The 22,219-nt window shown below is 40.0% G+C and overlaps 1 protein-coding gene and 1 long non-coding RNA gene across 3 annotated transcripts in view; one reads left to right on the forward strand and one right to left on the reverse strand.

The window, feature by feature from the left end:
• LOC147757527 (uncharacterized) overlaps positions 1-22,219 on the reverse strand; it is a 60,220-nt gene that overhangs the window by 36,328 nt on the left and 1,673 nt on the right. The window contains exons 3-4 of one of the 2 annotated variants that reach the window (XM_086978511.1): positions 19,691-19,780; positions 10,643-19,517 (exon numbers count right to left, since the gene is read on the reverse strand). The exons of the other annotated variant lie outside the window; for it this stretch is intronic. Of the exons in view, the coding sequence (XP_086834637.1) occupies positions 19,400-19,517; positions 19,691-19,780 (208 nt within the window). The 3' untranslated portion in view covers positions 10,643-19,399. Of the gene's footprint in view, positions 1-10,642; positions 19,518-19,690; positions 19,781-22,219 lie in introns of those variants that run through there. 2 annotated transcript variants of the gene reach the window in all.
• On the forward strand, positions 4,048-21,232 carry LOC147757528 (uncharacterized). Its single transcript, XR_015319871.1, has 3 exons — positions 4,048-4,383; positions 4,493-4,562; positions 20,589-21,232. It is a non-coding gene; the product is annotated as an uncharacterized LOC147757528 (long non-coding RNA).

Consider the following 22,219-nt stretch of genomic DNA (forward strand, 5'->3'; position numbering starts at 1 on the left):
GTGTGGGCAAAACGATGTTAGTTGTTAGCCCTTTTCTCATAAAGTCGTGCGCTAGCAGGCACGAAATGTTTGACAGTGTGTACCTATTCAATATCTAATAGGGGAAAAATGTCTGGGAATGGCCTAAAGTGGAAAGACAACGTATGGAAAATTAATTATCGACCTACTTTGGTATTTGTCGTGTTCGTTTGTGTAGTGACGATGCTCATGGACATAGCAAACGCTATCACAATGCATATAATATAATGCGCAATAGATACCCGTAGTGCTACACTCAAGGCTCAAGGTCCTCTCTAGAAATGATGGCATTGTTGCCAATGGTATCTATATATAATTTCTGATGAAATATTGTATACGTCTTCTCATGTGATATACGATGTCGTTCTCTCGGACATGTTTAAATAAGCTGACATGCTTCTCACGCATGCGCATTAGTACAGGTATATTGAGAATGAACTAGTTCTTGACAACAAGGTTACCTCAGCTATTGACCCTAAATCAGGTATTTAGCATGCTAATTTTGGCACCACCGTAACTCCTTTCCATGAATACTGAAACAACGACAAACATGTTGAATGCGTGTTTCAGTAGCCCTGTCTGCTCTGTCTGAAGTAGAAATCTGCTTTAATTTAATATAGTAAATCTTCAGTTACGTAAGAACGCTTTTACATAACGTACTTTAGTGATATGTCGATGCAAACAATTCATGTAGACGCGGCAGAAATTACGTGGGGTTTTCTTTCAATAATATTCTCTAAAGTTACCTGCCCTTTTCAATAGCTTGCATAGGAAGAGGTATGGAAGCAATTCTGCTATGAAAAATTTGCGCTGGAAATAGATGCTAAATCATTTATTTCCGGCAAGCATTTTTCCTAACGTAATCGCCAATTAATCAGGTACTGACTGCCATGAAAGTTACTGCCGTATGTACTCTCGCACGCTAACCATATATCACTGACCATGCCACAGTTGTGTACATATATACAGCTGTCTTCGAGAACCTACATCTCAAGAGGTATTATTAGGGGAAAAATGCTCTGCTCTGTAGCGGGAAATAAAAAAAAAGTTTTCTTACGTAATTACATGTTCTATCTTCATATCTATCACTCACGGTTAGAGCTAGCTTCCGACGAAGCGGGCAAACCCCGGTAAACGATTTTCTCGCCGGTCTGTGTGCCTGCATGATGCTATTACGTGAGCCGTCGTTCTGCTCCTAGCCGTTTGTCAGCAACCAGCCACCAACTCCTCATTACTTTGTCCTTAAGGTAGAAATCATCTCAGAGAGTAAGCCCTGGAGGTTGTAGAAACGACGCAGGGGTCGTTGTGTAGCCCAATCCGGTACTGGCCGAGAACGTACAGTAGATACAGACAACTAAGTGCTTCCACCCAGGTGGGAAATAGTTCTTATCTGCGCTGTGGACGACAAGCTCTACCGTTCTTTTGTGACTTCAACATTGATGATTTGTTGCTGCTGACAGACATTCTACGCGTTCGGTTCCTTCACCTGCCTTCACGCATACGTAAGCGCAGGTAAACAGTTTTTCTTAATTCCGTAAAAAGTCCCCATTTACAATAACTGTGACCTTGGATATTCTTGGCTTTAGTATTTGATCCACCATGGCGGAACAAAATCATCTCTCGATCCTTGTGTCTCCTACAGGAGTTCGGAAATGGAAAGATGTGTACTTTTCATTGTAGCGTTCAAACTCTCTAGGGCTCGATTTGGCGTTTCTACAGTGTTCGACAAGGAAACACCCTTATCTTTGAAAGAAAAGAGAAATATAAGATCTCGATTTTAATGTGTCTGCCATGAGTCCTTTGACTGCAGGTTGCGTTTGCGAGGGCTGCTTCAATTAGTCTTTGCTTTTTTTCCCTTTCTCCAGTTTGCGCAGGCCTAAGCGTTCCCCGTCAGGCTAAAATATTGAGCTAAGATTTGGTGGACTTCCGTTCAAGCTCTGCTCTTTGCAGGCCATAAAAGATCTAGCGTCAGGGATAGATGCGCAAGTCGTTACCGTGAATCGTTAAATGTCAAGCTATTCTCAAAATTTCGATCGCGGAAGCACATCCATTAACGCATCGTCGCTGCACAACCTGTGGATTTTTAGGTGATCATTTTATATTTTGTCTTAGTCCTAGTTCATGTTTTATAGTATTTTGAAAAATTATACATGTATGCTTCAGAAAACGAAGTTAGAGAGCCGCTAAATTATGTACGTTCAGATTAAGTGCTTTCGTTTGTAAATCCATTGACTCAGTTATGTAACTTAACCCTCAGTCGAGCTCATAGTTCATATTTAGAGATATCTAACACAAAGATAACATTCGATTGTGACAAACAAGAACTCTAGGACAAATTGAGGCACCGAATAGGGGCTACAGGTCGTCTGCAATAAGTCATACGTAATCTTCTGGTGGATATCTTTTGGTCAACGAATATTGGAACTCGTGAAATTGCAATGGTAACGGATTCGTCGACTAACCCCAAAGAACGACAGGTGATCTGGTTTTAGAACTGAGCTGGGGCATATGTCGTCCCGTGCTGAAAGCCGTTCAGAAGCGGGGTTTACCACAGTACGGGACCTAGAACTGGAAACATTTTAGGTTCTGTGTGCCAGCCGTAGCGTGGATAGCGAGTTATAGGATCGTAGTCATATAACACGAAGGTAAAAGATAAAGAAAATCAGATAATTATTATAAGTTGTTATTATATAATATAAGACCCGCGGATATGTAGATTTTTTTTGTAAAACAGCTTACTCGACAGAAAATATGGAATTAGTTATTAATTAGGTTAATTAAGTTCATTCTGAAACGTAAAACGCTAATATCGATAATAACTCTGGGGAATCGTGACACCCTGTATAAAATAGGAGGCAGTTTAATCATTCATGCATTTGCCGATTACTTGATTTGATAACACAGCAAAAAATTCGAAATATAATATGTCAGTACTGTTATTGTTTTATATTCTTGGGTTTTGTGAGCGACTTGTCCCAGTCAGTAAGTGTTACCCACCGAGATCAAACTTAAAAAAAATTAATTAGCCTCAGTGTCATACAATACAGAACACGTCTGTAGGACGTATGTTAACTTCAGCGAACGTTGTGGTATGTAATTCGCTAAAGGCGGCGACTGTTATTCAAGCCAAAGAAAACATAATACCGCTTTATTAAAGATAGCAATTAATTTAAGCCACTGCCTTAACGATAGCGTCGAATCGATACGAACCCAGAAACAAGTGAATGGACGAGGTTTGCACGGCAGATAAACATAAAAATTCCTTTTTACTATAGATTTCTATTATAACAACAACGACTATCATGACAATAAAACTACATTTGCCTGTACCCACAAACAGCGGCAGCTCCTGCTGCTGAAGTTTTCCTGCACGCCGCCTCTTGACGGTGCAGCACCGTGTAATGTCGCTCAGCTTTCTAATGTAGATCGTAATGAATTAACGGCACGAGTGATGGATAAACCTGTAGACAAATCATCACCCTGTATCACGGCTAGTTCATGTGTAGGCAGAACAGAGACTATGTTTGGAGCCGACCGAGCGTTCCAGACGACGAGAGCTTGAGGTGCCACGCTATACTGCGTAGTTTTCCTATTGTATAGACAAGCAAGACGGGACATAACGAAAGTACCGGTAATTCAGCCCAAATCAAATTAGTGTTCCCGCTATATGTGGCTTGAGCGTACAAAGCCAGCGACAGCATGGTAGCGGTTCTGTGGATGCTATAAATATAGAAATTGAGCGTTACCCTCAGCGCCACAGCGTTGTCCTTTATATGTTTCAACGTGCCTTCCTCGTCGAACACGTACGGATACACTGGTGCTAGCCGTACGCCGCGATGCAGACAGATGACGCGTACGGTGCTGGATGTGGAATCCGATGGAAAAAAAAACCCACAAGATGCTATTATGACGAACGGCATGGCAAGCCGGAAGTGGCAACACACACACACACACACACAAGTGGAAGCACATTGAACTGTGATGGATAGTATAGTCCAAAAGGCATATATATATATATATTTGAAAAAGATTTCGCTGATTACTAAGGGTGACCTTGGCCGACGCGCTGGTCAACACTGAAATGGTTTGATTTGAGTATTACACCATTTAGCCCGGTCACCTTCAGAGGTGAGAAGGGAGAGGGTTTTCCTCAAAAGGATGCGGTAATCTCACGGAGCACCGTTAGGACCACTTGCTAATTGGAGTGCACTATTTGAACAGTGTTGACTCTAGTTTTCCATCGTTTTCCTACCAGAGCTTGGAGCAAGTAAATTTGGCACACACGGATAAGTGCTACTTCACTGAGTATGGAACTATTATTCTCCTGCTACCTGGAACCATCTCTCTGGACCAGCCAAATATAAGGTAAGCTTGATATGAAAGAAGTTGCTATTCAGTTAATGTAGTAATAGGAGTAAAACGCGGTTATTTTATAATATTCGGGATAATTTTATTTGATTAAATATATGAACAGGTTGAACAAACGAAAATGAAACGTGCGCAATCAGTGTATGACGGAAGCTCGTTCTTGTCTACTAAAAAGGGTAAATATATGTATACAAACAAAGCAAAATAGCACATAACAAAAAAGCACTTCACAACTTTTTAACATTTTTATACCTACGTACGTCTTTACTATGTCATTCATGCTATGCTAACTTACTTTTCCGGTACCCATCTATATAGTTAACTTTTTTCTTACGTCGTTCGGCCCACAAATAACATTCGAGACCAATAGCATTATTCCTTGTCGCCGATCTGATATATTCAATCAGCATCAGTTTTCGGGACGTTTTCTCAATCCCTGAAGTCGATGTTGGAACGATGTAAGCTGACCGTCAAAATGTGTCCTAAGAGAGTTCTTAGCCTTAGCTTCATCAAAGAAATCTTTTCAATCAATCTTTCGGAAAATCATTAACCTTGCTATTTGCTCCGATGGGGAGAAGGGGACAAACAGGGAAGTACGACGAGCCTCAAGCGTCGACGGCGCACGCACTCCGTGCATTGGCATAGTTAACAGAAGATCGAACTGCTGCACCAGATCATTAGGCATCTACGCTTGGGCGAGATTTTTTCAATTTCAACCAGTCTATCCGATTTCGGTAACAGCATGCTGGCTTTAGGTACAGCTTGGGCTTTTTCCCATCAACCTTCTAAGTCGAAGCGGGCTGCGATCCATCACCTTATGTTTTAACTACTAAAACAGTAAAGCTCCGCAAATATTCGCAAACTTGAGGAAACTATGAGAACTTAGAAGGACGTAATCCTTACGTAGGCTTCGGGGTCTCAATGAGGCAGTCCAAAGCTGAAATCATTATAAATTAACGGTGCTACAAAATGATAGATGATGCTATGAAGCCTTGTCTTTATACGAAGCCAATACATGTTTATCCCTGAATGAACACTTTATTGTGCTCTGTTAACTAATTGTTGTCAATAGCGTATGCCTGTTCATTAGTTTCTAGAAGAGCATTATTGCAGAATACCTTATTTCACATAGAGCTTTCAAATTCACTCTTGAGTGCTTAATACGATTAGAAAATAACAATAAAATTATTAATTTGACTCTTTTGGCTCTTTTTTATTTGCAAATGACATATAGATTTTCATAGGACGGCTGCAGAGGTATTAGGAACAAAAACAACTGATAAAAACGATGTCGAAAAACTAGCACAGACTCCTACAGTTCATCGGCGTGTCTCTGTTTCTACAGAGGTACAGAGATGATATTTCTCTCACAATTTAGGTGATCAATCGTAGCGAAAAAATGAACGTTCTCCCGGTTATCTACACGGATTTTCAGACCATTAAGATATCCGTTTTATATTGGAACCTACCAGAAATTATATACGATTGCTATTCCGGTGTGTTTTTTCCTCACTGTTACGTGTGTCTGATTGGCTGTCCGGCAACAAATAAGATGTCGTAGTTCCGCACGACAGTACCCTTATTACAAGTAGTTGTTAACTGTTCATTGCGCGCAACCGTTCCTATTATAATTAACCTGATCGCCGTAAACTTTGAAACCAAGTTCGTGCAGGCTCTGGTAAGCATCAACAGCTATAGTTGAGGTTGCGATCTACACACGTGACGCTAGTATGTTTTTGGTCCTTGGTCAACTTGCTTCCGCTTCCGAAATCCCCCATGCGTTTCTCCCTATAGTAAAACTAACCCCCGTATACGTCCATAACAGGAGATATACATGATGTCCATGAGCTGCTGTGGAGCGGCTTGTCGTGGACTGCCTTAGGCAACAACGAAACGGTCTGTTTATTATTAACAATAATGTATCAATGACACATTCGAAATGAGTCGAATTTGTAATAAAGCATATTAAATTGTAAAGGTAATAAACAAAATATCTTCTAGAAAGTTCTTTTCCTACAATGACGCAGAACAGATTTGCAAACTCAATCGTCATGACACCGCGGGTCACAACACTGTGTTGTGTAGCTAATTACAACGAATAGATGTAAATAATATCACAGTGTAATGATGTTACAAAATTTCAGCATATTTTGTCATACAAACATACTAAATGCATTTCGAGAATACTAGTTCGGATGTCCATATCTATTCAAATTTACCGCTGCAACATCAGTGGAACAAGATGGCGCCATGGCCATGGCTCATGGCTTCATCATATTGAAACTATTACAGAGGTCAAGATAAATATTAGTTAGTTTTTCCTCGAAAAACCTATAACAACAAGCCAACCGAATATGTTCTGTTGCTGCTTGCGCAATCAAGAGAACCAGCCTAAGGTCTATCAAATCTAAGCCTGTACCCTGAATAACCTATCTTTAGAAGCTTCTAAATCATATATTTACTTCGAAATTAGTTTAGCTCGGCGATAAATGACTCTGCATGGTTTTTGCGACCACCTTCAAACATTTTCCCCAAAAACTTCAATCTTGTTCACTGCGACAATTGGGTATAATATTGCAGATCTTCGTAACTCTATTCAGAAAAAAGCAATTCTATGTGGAACAAGTAGAAATAGGTGGAAAGTAAGCTACATTTTCCCCATAGATAATTTTCCAATTTTTCGTTAAGCCTCTATAATCATCATTGATGATTAAGCATCTAGTAATAGTTTTCAACGTCTATGTTCAACTCCGTCGTATTTTTTTCTATACATTAGATGCTTACAATAAAGTTCATGTACATTCTATCCGTCCCTGAGAACACGCGAACAATGCTTTAGCGTCCTTCAGCGCGTGAAAATATTTTGGGTGTATGTATTTTACATGTATGCATTTTTATTACTGTAAACGATGGAAATATAAACATAATATTCAGGGCGGGAATAATCGACATCCCGAGGCAGGATTATACTTGCGCTAATTTTTGGAATTTTTACTGGTTGTATTTTGCTTGTTACTGCTTGGATCCTAAGCAAGAAGTTCCTATATGACTTCCACTAAGCTATTAAATAAGCAACGAAAAAGACGAAAGAAAATTCACGATGTGGGAGATAAATTTAGCTCACGGCATTGACAGACCACTGGTCGATTCTATACTTTTGTTTGGCAAAAGATTACAACAAATGTGGCGCTTTTCAAACTTTTTCGTTGTCGACAAAATATTGACGAGTTTCCTGCTTAGATGGTAGACCATCAAAGTTCTACGGTGATAGGATTATGATGTTACCACAAAAATGGCAAAAAATCGTCCATCGGATTTGCATATAGTTTAGTGATATAGTCTTATATTATGTACTACTTATCCTTTCGATTTAGCCTATACTTTTTTATTTATGATGTTGGCCAGTCAAATCGTTGGATCTATACCTACACTGAGGTACTTATCGAGTGGTTTTCGATAGAGTTGCAATGGGCTAGCGCGAGAATCTATACAAAACACCTAGCAACAGTAAAACTAATGATAGTAACAACAGTAATCGCCGCGATGGCAAAGCAGGTAGTGTCTTTGCTTAGTAAATTTGAGAGATACGGGTTGGTCGGGCTTTAAATCCTAGCGTATACATAGTTCGTTTCCCACTAAGGGCCAGCCGTTCGGTAGAATGCCTGAGAATGGTACCGGACGTAAAAGCTGACGCATTTAGTTGGGTGACAATAGTAAGACTGCTAAGGGCAGACTTCACTGAGCTGTTATGGTGGGGGAGCAGTTACGATTAAGGGGCAAAGCAAAGAAAGGACTATCCAAGAGTTAATAACAGAGGTCACGATTAAATGTAATGACGAGACTTTTTAAGGAACTCAGGCAGATTTCTTTACCTTCTTAATACTTTTAAGTCATAAGAAGTTGGTAATTGGAGCTCTGGTGGAGCAATCGGTAACGGGAATTACGGATGAGTAAAGTAAGCGATGCATGAGAACGTAGAGGGTAAACTGAACGACCACAACGTGAGGAGCTGATTCAAGATAGGTCTCAGCTAGACTCATTAGCAGGCTCAAAGGCAAAGGCGAAATTCATTAAACTGAGACATGTCGGAAAAATGTGTGAAGTGAGTAGTAGGAAAGCATAGAGGAGGCACGCTAAATTCTGGTGTTAACATGTAAAGTATCGCTTAGTAGAATATTGAGCTGCTTTATTTTCCAGTTATCGTCCATCTTCGAAACCATCATGCAATGAGAAAATAAGAGGGGCAAGCACGGATCTGTAAAATAGGATTAGTCTTTTTGGAAGCTTAAGTCACTTGAGGTGAGTTAAGAGGGTACGGGAGCGTTTGATGCGAAGGCGATAAATATGGCGTTGCGGAAAGAAACCGCCGTGTAGAGAAGACCAAGTAGCAGTGTCACTAAACTGCGAGGTGATTACCATTAGTAAGCGAAGCAAAGATAAGACGGGTAGAACGAAAGGAACTGATATTGTTTTGGATGTTTCATTAAGGAAGGGCTTTAGGGACAAGTAAACATCGAGCATACTAAAAAGATAAGAGGCAGCCTGAGCTTGATCGTCGTTGACAAGGTGTTTATTATTATTATTATTATAGCCTGGTCTGGATAAAATGCAGAAATTTTTATTTTTGCTTAAATTGAAGAGTATTTTACTGTGGAAGACAAACGAAATGGAACGAATGACAATATTCTGGCCGATGCTTTTAGAAAAGTGCACTATTGCAGATCGGACTTGGGTGAATCTTTATAGTTACACAACTTGAAAATCTCGCGCAAACATCGTCAGACAATTCCAGGTGGGGCAGTAGTAGTTGGATGATAACAGCTAGATCTTAATAGATAAAGGCCTGGCGACTTCACAGAAAACTGAAATCATCGCATTGCCACTAATGATACACATCTTATCATCAACGAGGAGGCTGCCTCAGTGGAGAAGCCCTTTAGAAAGCGAGACTAGTGGAGAGAGAAAGGTAAAAGTTGGATTGCAAACTCGGTTTAAGCTAAACAAATATACACTGCTAAAATAGCTTCGCAAAAAAGAGGTAATGACTTTAATCCGACAATAGCTGTGATCGTCCTTAGAACCTTCTCCTTTTACGATAGTTACATTAACAATGGCCGAAAACGAACAGGCGAACACAGGAAGATCGATAAAATGCTGAGGCATTAAAAAACATATAGTTTTTAAGGACTGTATAAAAAGCTGATGGTATCGTTGTGACTGGCTTAACAGCTGGCAGTGGCTGTCACAATTATGGCTGAATTTATGGACGGCATGAGGGGGCGGCAACCGGAAGATATATAATAAGTGTTGGGGTTAGGAGCTGAGTCGGAGTATGTATTAGGTTAAAACGAAGAGGAACTCTAATAGAGGAAAATTACCCATATTGGAGAAGTTGGAATGAGCCACTGCTAAGTTATTTTGAGAGGTAAAGGTGGAGAGGGCCTGGATGTCCTCCGCAGAGGGAGTGTTGAGATTGCTGGGTGTCAATTCTAAAGGGCATGGGTACCATCCCGCTTGGACCGAAAAAAAAACAATCCCACTCTTTTTTTATAGTATTTCCATAATCCTTGAATAAGTGATAAAAAAAAAATTATTGATTTTTATGGTTTGTATGTACAAGGCTGAAGTGTTATTTTTTAGGGTGTCTATAATAAATATATGTGACTACGAACTTCACTGCCAAACCATTGTCAAAGCATATTGAGCGAAAGCTCGTGACAAATACAATTTGTATTGCAGCTGTTCACTGAAATTTGTTAGCGACGCTCCATTTCGATGCACCATTTAAACGGCACGTCCTATACAGGTGTTTCCAGTAGGCCGCTTAGCACACCTTCATGTGAATTTGCCTTGCGTAAGCCAACAAGTATGGAACTCCCGGGATAGTATCGTCTCATATATATATATATATGCGTAATTTCGCTAGTTAAATGTGTTAGGCTAGAAACGGCAGTCGTTATATATCAGCCTGTTCATAATGCTGAAGGAAATGCTTTATTGGAAAATTAAGACTATGGATCTAATTAATAAATTGGATCTAAATAATAAATTAAATCTATGGATCAGTAAACTGTGCAATTATCGGTTTTTAGGTAAATAAATTAAGTTAGCGTAACAGTTCAGTGGGTAACGTCTACTAACCTTAGGGACACATTATGGTCCAGGTTCAAATCCAGAAATAGATACACCTCGTTTCGTGCTGAGAGCCAAACGACTGTTGAAATGAGCAACGGCGATACCGGACGTAAAACTTCAACATAAAGTAGCATAATGAAAAAAAAACGTTAAAAATAATAACAAACCGCTGCCATTGCTTGGAAGCTGGTTGACGCTTATTAACAGGAAACACCTCAGCTGTATATTGCTGTTACCTGAATTTTTTCTGACCAAACGCCTGCGTTCTCATGATCGCTTATATGAGCGACGACACGATGTGTGCATACTATACAACGTAAGCCTTTTCATTGAAGCTTTTATTATCAGGCGTCTGTGGTCATCTCGTATTTTAGCTATGAGGTAATAGTAATATCCCAGCCGAAGATGTACTCGACTTCGCCTGCTGAGCAATATGATTCGATGCTAAACATGCTTCGATTAGAATTGTGGTTCCCGTTGCTCGAACCTCGACGACACTGACTCAATCTTCGCTTAACTAATTCGTCATAACATCTTCAATAACCTAAGTGGTTGAATAATATAGTAACTTTATCTGGAAAACACAGTGCAGTATGACCCTTGGATTTTGCTAAACAGAAAAATAAGTTCATGAACATTGAGAGTTGTAGAAATCCACTGATCAAGCAAGAGCAGAAGCAATAAGTGCTTTAAAAACTACATGAGAACTATTACACGATTCCCATTACAACTGCAATTAGTATTTCATTCGTTCATCATGATTTCAGGACGTGTTTACTCTTCTCGAGTTTTTATTAGAATACTACCACTAATATTAATACAAACACACGGATAGCATCTACTACATTTTCCCAAACGGTCCTGTGATGCCGCGATCACCAACGCGTTTGTTTGGTAGAATTGAGAGACTCGTAGTAATCTAGGTCCGAATCCGTGCATAGACAGATATATTAGTGCAACAAAATGCTACCACGTTATTTACGGTACATTAGTTTCAAAGAGTTTCGCACATAAATAGATGTTGCCGAAAAAAGATCAGCATTTTACTTTTTGTATGAGCGGCTTTTTGGTGTGGAATGCTTTCATGTTGGAGGTTATTTGCAAAAAACGATTCCGCTATGTCTGTCCAGAAGGATACTCGATGGATGCCTGAAAGCCAGTAACCTCTTTAATTAACAGATTATCGCACAAGTGTGTACTTCACGATTTGCTACGTATAGATGTGAACGCACCATACATAGACGAACCACATTTGTGCATATATATGCATTCTAGAGGGGCAAAACAGTTCCACACGTCGTTTTCTTCAAGAACTGCGTCAAACCATTTATGAGACTATGGACAACCGCTAGTCAGTTAAACAACGGTACTAAAAACGCACCTAATAATTCTGTTTTAGGTTTTGTTCCGTCGAAACTGTCGGCCGTTCTGTAGGCACGCAGGTTGGAAACGTTTTTCGGTGAACCGATTTTATGCCAAACGATAACGCCGAGCAATGGAAGACTATCGGCGACGAAAACCGACGGGGCTAGTAGCGGCGATTTTGACGCAAGAATACCACCGTTTGAAGAAACGGAAGCTAGATCCTCTGGGTATTGTCCGTCCACTGTTAAAGAGGTCAACATTTTCAATCGGTATGAAGAGCCGCTAAGGTCTAGCTGAAATTGGACCGACTGAATTGGATCGCCGATGCGATCAAGCCTATCCATTATAAATACCTAGACCATCCATCCATCCACTCTCTCATTTTTTGGCTAGATCAGAATGGTCAAGCGTCCATCCACTTCGGTTAGGCCGCAATGCCGAGACAAAACGGTGTACCGCTGACCAATTTCGAACCAAGAATTTCGCAGAAGTTTCAGAGGCATTGAAGTGAATTCAATTTCTTTCGACGATGATCAACCAAAGGCATTATTAGTTCTGTCGTACTGTTTGTAAGGAAACCAATTGTCCATTTCTTTAGACAGCACTGTCTAAAGTTGGTCTTTCTTTCTACTGAATTAAGAACAAACATGACCATGTGATTATTTCATGTCATTCATTGCACGGACTACACCAAACAATGGAAACCTGATTAAACAGCCAAAGAGAGACATGGTGACTTTCGCTAAAAATGCACTCCTTTTTACAGCTCTTGCATTTGCCCCGTTTCTGCAATTGACCATGATCACTTATACATATACATCCCCTTACGATTCATACTATAGGAGACATTAAAGAAGATACGGAATTGGGAAAGCTTAAGTTTACGACTGGAAACAGGTTTCCATCCGCTTCTAATTTACTGTATACAGAGCAGGACATATAGATTAGGACAAGCTTCATCGGGTTATTTGTCGCGCATGCAATTCTTTGTGGCAGGAAAAAGCCACATGCCATCAATGGGATCAGGGAGCGACCCTGATCTTCTTCGATGAAATACTTATAACACGTAACCTTTGTTCTATAACGATGTTTTATTGTACTTCACTGTTAGCTACCATATCCGTCTGTTACACATTGAGGCTTGTCGATTTAATTGATTCACTTCCGAAAAATGCATTAATACAACTCGTCGCCGTAAGAACACCAGTTGTTGGGTGGCGTGCATATTTGCTCAGCAAATACGACTGTGCTCACGTAAGAACGTGCTCGTTTCATCCATGTGTAGGCGTCGCTAGCCACGACAAGCACATTAGTGAAGCATTCGGTAAATACGAACGCGGTCACAGATGTGCCTTAAATCCACAGGCCGCCTCGCGCACAGCGCATGTCTGGCTTTACGGAGCAAATTGAAAAGATAAACATCATGTCTACACATAGCACCGATGCGACTCCTGTTATTACTTTGAGCATGCTCGTTTTTTCTAGCTTGGTAAATCACACTGCTTTCCCCCTAAAGCAACGTACCCAAGGCTGCTAGAGAAGGGAAACCAGAACGATACCAGCCTTTAGTAGGATACTAACGATGTACTATTTGGGCATATTGGCGTACCTAGTTTCAAGATGCTTTCAGAAACCCACAATCTCCAACCTTGAAGTGTATCTAACGCAGGCAGTCGTTCAGTCTGTCAGACCACTTCACAGATCAATTAGTTAGTGCCTACAACATGTCTTTTTAGCGAATAAAACAGTTTGAGTAACGTGAGACGAAACGCAGTAGCTGCCCGTCATTGAAAATTGCGTTAGGGATAAAATGGGAACGGGTTTTAATTGAACCGAAACATCTTGTTCATAAAACCTATCTGTCGGCATGTCGGATTACCGAGTCACTTCAAATCTAGGTCATGGAAATCAAATCAGATTTCCATAACCTAGATAACCGAACTCCTGTATTGTGTCATCCGACCAGATCGGATAAATGCTAGAAAACTGAAACGAATGCGGTATAATATGTCGCGGCGAAATGAAAATAGATCAGATTTGCCACCAAATATTACTTCGGTTGGGTGGCTTTCATTACGGAACACTGTGTGTCTGTACCTCTAGTGCCCTAAGACTATTAGTCAGTATGATTCGGATGAACCATTATAGCCATTTTAGTAAGCTGTGTTACCACTTATGGTGGGAAAATTTAGAATCGATCATTCTTTTTCCCTGCAGAAAGCACCGCTTAGACTTTTTTCTATATATAAATGTATGTTTGTTAATAATGTAACATAGTTTTGTAGTATTAGTTTTTGCCAATGGTATTAGTTGTCTGCGCATGGCTCTGATAGTCGTAGGGGTTTTCGCACTCAACATTTGTTGGGGAACTTTCCGGTAATTGTTCGCCCGTAATCAAGTAAAAGTAGCAAAATCACTTACTGATGTATGTATATGGAAAGATAACAAACTAACAATCAATGGAAAGAATTGGAAATTACCTTAAAGGAGAAGACAAAGATCTGTTCGGGTTAAAATACGAGCCCTTTGCTATAGATGCTAAGCTATAAATATGGGCTATAACATAATTTAGATATTGCTAAACAGGAATGTCAGATCATAGGTTTTCAAGCGGTTCATATAAGTATATAACGAATAGGTAGGTATAAATGTATGGAAACTCATCGAAAAGGTAGATGTTTAATTAGAGAGTAGATTCAATTTAGCTATATTTTTTGGATTGATATCTACAGAACCCGGCTTACATGCATCTTGCCTAACCACCGGCAAATATGCTCAATCTCCAACAAATCGTGTACTGACTTTTCTAAGCCCAGATTGTAAGAGGCACATAAAAGCGGCGAGGAATAGAAAATAGGACTGGTACAACTACAACCAGACCCATAAGCTGACACACCTCTGACTTAAGGCCAGAACAGAGAGTAACGACAACTTTGCGTTCTGCAATGTTGTCGTTATTGTAATACTGTATAATAACACGTATAAAAAAGCGAATTTTTAGATAATTGCTCCAAAGCGTACAACATAAATCATAATAATAAGATGGCAAGTCTATAAGTGAATAAGTAAATTCTACCGAATATATGCGTGGCAATGTTTAAGCATCCCCGAAATAGTGCTACCCTTTAGGCACAAGATTTCGGTTCACACTTAACTATGCAGGCGACGCAAGACAAAAGATAGTTAATCAAATACATTTCAAATAGAAAATCGTAATTGTTTTTGCAAAAACATATTTTTATATATTTGTTGTTGTTATAATGTAATCATAATTTTTCTACTCCGTTTGCTACTCGCAGCGTCTAAACCCGCTTTACCGCTGTCACAAAAGAAAATTGGCGTAGTAATTCATTAGTGAATTTCCTATGTCATAGGTAATCCAGTTTTAATAGTACCATCTGTGTAAGGATAACAGAAGGATTCTGTGTACACTTTCGTGGTTTGAATGTGTTCGAATGACCTTTATGACCAACCAGAGTCGGCCAAAATTCACTAAGGCCTATCTTCAGGGTAAAATATATAAACATAGCGTAATACGATATTTTTCTATAAAAATCTGAAGGTTTGTAGTCGATACTCAACCCATTAACACATTGATAGATTTTCTTTCCCGTGAACTGTTCTGAAGCAATAGCTTTCGTAGCACGCCTGCGCGCTCCTAATGCTTTTAGGTAGGTTTGTCTGCAACTTTCTGCTGGCTTCTACATGTAGTAGATAATGAGTATGTTCGTCTTCTACTATAATCGTGTTCACTGGCCCGTTTTAGACGTGCAGAAAGCAGTTAATTGTATTGGTCTGCTATGGTGCGTCGCATGCATCGTACTAAATGAACGGCAGACATTGTCTATCGTTGTGTGACTGAAGAGCGTAATGTTTGGTCAGAATCACATGCTGATGTAGCACTTTTACTTCTTTGCTGGACCCTGACCTTCCGTAACGCATAAGGCTCGTATTTTTGATGACGTGTAAATCGTTGACTTTTTTTTATAGATAGTTTATTGTGTTTTCAAGATCGACTGTCTTGCCGCCACTAGTTTAAAAGGACAATTTTGTTAGACATAACGATTCTGCCAAGATCTGCTCGTTTTTTTCCTTTTTCTTTTTACATGTTCCATATGTTTCTGTTCATGGCGCAGATGCTGCATTATGTATATATATATATACATATATAGACTGACCAAATTTTACTCAGGTCACGACAAAAACGATGTTACATGAAACGTTAGGTATTAAATGACGCGAGCAGGTCATACACATGTAACATAACGTTACAAACCTGAAACACTCCCTTGGGTAACAGAGAACTGATAATAATGGCATAGCAATGGAAACAACCAGCATGCTATTAGTGCATTGCGTTTCTCTTTGATGACGTCTGCTTCTGTATGCTGTAAAAACGTACAGTGAACGTAATTCTATCTTACCCACGTGACACAATAACATAAAAAAGTTGACACAATTCATTGATTTAACTGGATCCATTTGGCATACGGTAATCAGCACACGGTAAGCACAAAGTATGCGTCTTTACTAATTTGCTACCTAGTTTGTTTCACAATTTTCCGTTATGATGCAAGCTCGTTTGTCGTAGGCAGAAATACCGAAAATATATCTAATCCCCATATGCGTAAAAGGAATATTTTTCGCATTAGATTGGCGGCAACACTTACAGAACCCCGATAGGGGATATACGGCTAAGGATTAAGCCTTGTATTTACTCCTTGCCAAACGAACACTCTCAACTATTAGGGTACTGTGCCCCGCTACACTTATAATAATTGCAATTGCGTGCCGCTGTACTCATTATTAATGAAATCAGCAACATATAAACTTTAAGCAATACTTCTTCAACGCCAGCATCTGAGCTGAAACCGCGAGCAGGTACCATATCTGTTAGTTAAACTGACTCTACTGGAGTCGCTAAACGCTGCCACAGTTACGGCGGGACCGCGCGGTCCGTCAAGCGCGAGCGTTGATCGAGATCAGCTCGTCAACTATCCGATTGCACCATCGGTGCTAGTTGCCCCTGGCACTACCGAAACAGTGTCCAATTTCATATGAAAATTCTACTTTGGAAATAAATGAAGCATGATAACTGCTCTTCGACTGGTCAGGATAATAAGGTATCATTAAGGTATTTGACATAAACTCTTCTTGATCGTGTCACCAAGGCCTCCAAATATCAACGCACGTAGTCTTTTCATCGTAACCGCTTACATGATTTCTTCTAGGTGCATAGTCATCCATGAGCTGAACTCCATGTTCAACAATCCTTCATCTTCAATCGTATGTTTTTCACAGCGCGATAATGATGAGTCAGCTTAGCTTAAGACAAACGCTCATTTTAAAGTCCACTTCAGCGAATCATCCATGCTGTAGATTTTCGACCTTATAAAATACAGTTAAATAAAGCGACGTCCTTTACGTAAATTAACACACTCGTTCCTTCGCTTAAAGCAATGCTTATCGTGCAAATAGTTCCGTGAAGTTTCTGGCGCGAGCCTACCTATGATGCGCGTGGGAACAAAAATGTACTTTTTTTTTTCAAGTAAGATGTGCATCTTTTTGAAGTGCAGGATTTCTTTCATAGGCGCACGGCTTATACGTCTCATCAAACAATTTAGCTGCAAGTACAGTTTACACGCCCAAGTATTGGGGCTTTCAGGGTCGTCTGCTAGGGATGTTTCATCGAATATCAGTTCCGGATGAATAGGATACGATGAGAGTTGCGCAGGTTTAAAGGTCATACCTGTTTGCTAAAGCATTATAACTGAGCAGCTGTGAAATAAACTTATATAATATATACATATATGTCTACTTGTTCTTCCTTGCGTCAGCATCCCAAACACATGCTGCCATATGGAAGTCACGCGTTTTATGTTTAAACACAGTTTTTTGCCGCAAGAGTTTTTGCCTACAATTACTACACAAGCCTATCTACAGTCGGCCTTGTTATCTAATCTACCAGTGATCAGCTCAGACTATCAGGGCATCGATAACGCTTTCCTAGACTACCTTCCGATGATGATTAGTATGCAATATAAGAATTAAGTCCCTTGTATAGCATGGGTAACTTATACGATAATCAGCAAAGGTATGATTCTGCTGTTACGGACACTAAGACAATGCAAATTTCTCACACCACGAACAGAGTAGCAAGGTCAAGGTAGGTGAAATTTTTGAGCCTATTATCCAATGAACAAGAAATATTCATCAAGTTCTTCGATTCACTTAACGATGATCAGTTGTCTACCCGTTGGCAACGTTTAGGGCCTTCTTACATTACGTGCCGTCAAATATGTGTTTTCAATCATAACAAACGGTGTTTTCAATGATGTCTATTTCCTTTTTATGCCACCCTTTTGAATTCTAAAGTTGCTTTCTATTATACTCTCATGAACAACTCCTGCCTGGAAGCTTTACTCGAAAAACTAGCGCCTTTCAGCCTATTATGCATGATCATGATTTATCTGCACTTGTTTTACAAACTTGCCTTTTTTCGTCAGCGTTCGAACGTCGGCGATAGCCTATAGCCGGTAGCCTAACGGGAACTTATGTTTCTCATCGACTTCAAATAACACACGAGCGTGTGTGACTTAGGAGCTTGATGCTCATCGACAAATAACAGCAACAATTGAATTGCGAAATCATCTGGTGAGTATATCGAACACCAGTAAGCAATAGAGATCTTATAGTCAATGGGATATTGCTGTAGAAATGATAGAAAGACGGTGCATCACGAAGAATATACCAATTTAAATGTTGCGGCCCGATTGACGAAGATATTATATACATAGGTTGAAAGAATACGGCCGTTAAAACGTCTGAAATTCTTACGAAACTTAAACTGATGCATAAATACGCAGCCCTTAGATCTACAAGCACAAACCTTATAACCGTTGATTTCACCTCTCAGCCATGAAACGAATTCAGTAAGAAATTGGGATTCTCTACTATTGGTCTGCTGCTGCTGCTGTTGCTGTTGTTGTTGATATCAATTCTTTAATGCAAGAATGATAGGTAACGCGATAGTGACATAGCCATAATGGAGCACCTTTACCTATTACGACTTCACTGCATGTTATAGACAGTAGAGTATTTTTAAATGTATCAATAGTAATAGAAATATTCAATTTTCACAGCGCCGTCTTACCATTTCGTACATAAAACGTCTACATACTGACTCATTCGAAGGTGACATATACGAAGTGTCACAGTCGATACGGGCCGTTTGTCTTATCACCAGGGCTTTTTTACCCACGATCCTATTAGCAACCTAGGAAATTTCCAAAAAGCTTTAGATCAGAGCAAGCACTCTACTGGACGACTACAGAAGAGATGCTACGTAGGCTCTTTGAAAGGATCCGTAAAAATGCGCAAACTATCTTGGATGACAGGCTAATCGTGGCGGTAGCAGTAACGCTCGCAGACAACGGACAAATATATGATTTTTCGATGTACAGTCTAGTTGCGTGTATATAGATACGTCGACAGTCAGACGCTTACCTTCATTTCAACTTGATGGTGTCTCGTTTAAAATCTCGCTGGTTTCATAAACCGTCCATTTGTCCCAGCGCCATTTTGACCTTTTTTCCAAATCTGTTGCGTAGTGGGTAGGATTCACCAGTAACCTTTTAATGTAGACATCAGAACGACGGCAACAGATGACTGCTACTCTCTAAGAAACGCTAATCATAATTTCCCAACCTGGAGTTGTGACATAACAAACCTGGGCAGCCACGGCCGTGACAAAGGCTAACCCTAGAACTAAATATGAATAAATATTGCAAAATGCTCGACGTACCTATGCACGTTTGTCGAGTTATTTAAAGATGTCGAAGTAGCGTGCATCTCAGGAGTTAGATTCGTACAGCAAAGACACTCGGCGATGCTGCTAGAAAGACCAGTGTGGGAAAGGAGAGCTTTAGGCCAGACTACTTTCTTTCCCCCATCGAAAATAAAGTAATAACTACTAGGTAATTATCCTAAATAAGCCAAATCGATTTCGATTTTGTTTCCTTACTTTCAATCAGTTGGATGTAATATTTATATAGCCGATTATTGTTAGCTGCCACTCTGAGGTAGCTACAAGAAATCTACTTCATTCACCTACGGGTCATTTACTATGATGTACGGTGGCCTCTGCGGCCAGACAATTCCATCGAAGCAACTGACAAACGAAACAACAATTCAAAGGGATGGAACCTTTCTGGCGGACGGGCAAGTACACGCGGAATGCTGATACATAGACGTTGAAAGGGCCAGGGATGAGGTCCTATGCAAAACTTTGTGGCGCTGGTGTAGCGGAAGGCTCGACAGGAGGATGAACCACAACGTGACTAATGAAGTTACAACCCTACGTGCTGTCTTTGTAAGCTTTGTTCCGAATCAGGGTCTAAGGATACGTGGCTCACGGTTTAATGAGTGAAAGTGCTACTCTAACAAGCGAATTTCTTAAAACTAGAGCCGAACGCATAATGTATTAGCCCCTAACTTCCTCAAAAACAAAAAAGGGGCAACAAGCTCGTCTGTCAAGATGTTCTCATTAAATATTACTGTAACGCTAATACGCAGCTATTCCATTTCTGAACTTAAGGCCCTATGTGTCTAACCATATGGGCGTAAAAGCTGCTCTATCTAATTGGGTGTTTTGAATGGCTAACGAAAACTGACTAATGATCTCCGTCCGTGTGGCTTTCCAGCTAGTGAACAACCTGAGTTATAAAGATGTAATCGGCCGTAAAGAGGACAGATCGTGATGCCGTTGTGTCGACGTGTAAACTAGATTCAAGCTAGCTTCTATACGGAACAACCCCGCAACTACATGCACGAGAGTTTACCGAAACGACTTTTTCTTCGATATGACTTCATCTTATTTAGACATACATCTTGCATATCTTCATATTATATACAATTTAGTCCCTTCATCCTGGCAAGATCATTAGTATCGTGTCAGAAATATATGAATGTGTATAGTGCAATAGTAATGCAGCGTTTCTATTTTCTGAAGACACGCAATTGCGTGGAACTAACAGAGGTCACACGTAAACCCGCATGAAACTGCCACTTCTATTTGTACCATAGTAATGCAATAAAAACCATATAATATCAAAATCAGAATTTAAGCAGAGTAATGAAGATGAGAAGGACGTAACATTTTTGAATCCAGGACGTTCGAAGACTAAAGTGTCGAAGCGATAGCTTAGTGGGCAACGTACATGCATGCCAACCTTAGGGACACACTGTGGTCTCGGTAGGCATCTGGGCGGAGAGCCAGCCGTTTGATCGATCGCCCGATGGCAATATCGCACGTAAAAAACGAAATGTAGAATATCGAAATAAATTGATAACTATCGAATGTCCTGAAGAAGTTAACCAATTGTTGAAAAAATTAATATTTTAAAAGCATTGCCATATACAGTATTGTTAGATAATTGACGCTTCTCTTTGTTTAGCTTCCTATATGTGATTATAACCACTACACGAAGTAATCTATAACAGAAGACATCCACGAGGTCTCCATGAAGGAAATGTACGGTATATAGACGGCCACACTTAAAGTGTGGCCTCCCACCAAACATCTGGTATTCATTTGGTAATTTTCATCTTGGCTGGTATTCATCATGGCTTCATTTGGTAAGTTGCCCTATGTTCTATGCCCCATCTAATGTTACCCAGAACGCGAGACCACTAACTAAATTCGAGGAACCTCATTGTAAGTCAGTGCACCCTACCCTCCTCAACCGGCACCAGCGACTTATCTCGTGTGCAAATATTTCCGCTTTGCTTTTTAGTGCCTCTATAACAGCTCGAGCGCAGCTTTTAGCCCTTATTCCACCCGAAACTAATATTGTATTAAGTAGTGGTATAATAGAAAGGAAATCATAAGAGTGCCATATATAGTTAATGATTATTACTGTAAAACGAGTAGGTACACAATCATCGTAACAGCTCATTACATTCAATCAATCAAAAGCCCAATCACGTTCTTTCTTTCGACATGACCCTCACCGTTTTCTATCCATTAGCGTATCATGCCGTAGCGCTTTACTCATCCAGCTAGCGCACGACACCGTTGGCATAAACTATATACCGACATCCTAAAATCTAGTACCGTTAAAGTTGATTCAAGTGCATTGTAAAATAGATCATTCTACTAAGTATAGTAAATTATTGACTAGTCTATTTATAGGTAGCCACCGGCCAGCTTATGACTGGGTTTAATTTCGGCAAGTTTCGATAACCTATTGAAAATGCAACTATTGACTGTATGTACCTCTGGGGACTAAAGGCCATCAAGGTATTTGCAATAATGGAGAGGTAGAGTCTTCAG

Source organism: Varroa destructor, unplaced genomic scaffold (assembly GCF_002443255.2).
Source record: "Varroa destructor unplaced genomic scaffold, Vdes_3.0 BEIS01000002.1, whole genome shotgun sequence".
Lineage (NCBI taxonomy): Eukaryota > Metazoa > Arthropoda > Arachnida > Mesostigmata > Varroidae > Varroa > Varroa destructor.